This window comes from Cyprinodon variegatus, unplaced genomic scaffold (genome assembly GCF_000732505.1).
Source record: "Cyprinodon variegatus isolate N-32 unplaced genomic scaffold, C_variegatus-1.0 Scaffold1481, whole genome shotgun sequence".
Taxonomy (NCBI): domain Eukaryota; kingdom Metazoa; phylum Chordata; class Actinopteri; order Cyprinodontiformes; family Cyprinodontidae; genus Cyprinodon; species Cyprinodon variegatus.
This window is the reverse complement of record NW_015151934.1, coordinates 69402-70702: the sequence shown is the minus strand read 5'-3', so window position 1 is coordinate 70702 and position 1301 is coordinate 69402. Positions and strand designations below refer to the sequence as shown.

Below are 1301 nucleotides of genomic sequence, written 5' to 3'. Positions count from 1 at the left end.
ATACCGAGTTCAGAGTTCAGACCTGATACCGAGTTCAGAGTTCAGACCTGATACCGAGTTCAGAGTTCAGACCTGATACCGAGTTCAGACCTGATACCGAGTTCAGACCCAGTACCGAGTTCAGACCTGGTTCATAGAAGCAGACCAGCTGGTCCAAACTTCCTTCCAGAATTTCTGGGTTTTCATTTTTGGATAACGATCAATAAATAAACTCTGATTGATTAATAAAATAAACTTAATTAATTAAACTCTTGATTAATTAATTGAATAAACTCTGATTGAATAGTCAAATAAAGTCTGATTAATCAATGACATAAACTGATTAATTAAGGAATGAAGCCGTTTCTCTGATCAGGGACCAAACATTGAATTTCTTCTCACCATTGAAATGTTTTCCAGATGAATCTGGATGAAAGCTGCATGACAGGAGTTTAGCTTTCAGCCTCATCGTCATGGTTTCTGTTCTCTTTCTGCCTGAAGCTCCCAATGCATGCTGGGAGTTGTGATGCTGCTCACCCAAAGCAGGTGCTGAGCCTCCTCCTCTCTCTCTCTCTCTGTCCCAGAGCGGGTTCACGCCGCTGCACATCGCCGCTCACTACGGGAACGTCAACGTGGCCACGCTCCTGCTGAACCGCGGCGCCGCCGTGGACTTCACCGCCAGGGTGAGATCATCACCTGACCTCAGAGGATAACAGGTTTATGTGGTCACCAAGGCAAGGGGTTCCCAGAGGGGGGATCTGGACCCCCACCAAGGGGGGGCATAATCATGGAGATGGGTTCCCTATGGAAACACAGAAATACAGATTTACCTTTAGATAACAGATGAAACCGCTAAATCTTCAGGTGTTCCTTATTTCTCTGAGGTTTCTGTCTCTATGCTGCCAAACGAGCTGCACACATAGAAGCAGTGAACGCACCCTGACTAGTCTTTGTCTTCTGTCTCCTCTGCAGAACGGAATCACTCCCCTACACGTGGCGTCAAAGCGCGGTAACACCAACATGGTGCGCCTGCTGCTGGACCGAGGCTCTCAGATTGATGCTAAAACCCGGGTCAGTACCGCAGAGACAGAACCACCCTGGTGGTCAGATCAGCCAGATGTTCAGTGGTGATCGTGTTTGGAGCAGATGTTTTCATTTAAGCTCAACATCAGAGGATTAAAAGCTGCTGGAAGTTCTGACGCCTCCATTCACTGGTTGGATGCCGGATGCCGGGTTATTAGCCTCCATCCACTGGTTGGATGCCAGATGCCGGGTTATTAGCCTCCATCCATTGGTTGGATGCCAGATGCCGGGTTATTAGC

The 1301-nt window shown here is 47.9% G+C and overlaps 1 protein-coding gene across 24 annotated transcripts in view; it reads left to right on the top strand.

Moving 5' to 3' along the window:
* Nucleotides 1–1301, top strand: part of LOC107103578 (ankyrin-2-like) — a 73169-nt gene that overhangs the window by 15959 nt on the left and 55909 nt on the right. For all 24 annotated transcript variants that reach the window (XM_015403325.1, XM_015403328.1, XM_015403347.1 and 21 more), the window contains 2 exons: nt 564–662; nt 952–1050. In XM_015403325.1, the coding sequence (XP_015258811.1) occupies nt 564–662; nt 952–1050 (198 nt within the window). The remainder of the gene's footprint in view (nt 1–563; nt 663–951; nt 1051–1301) is intronic.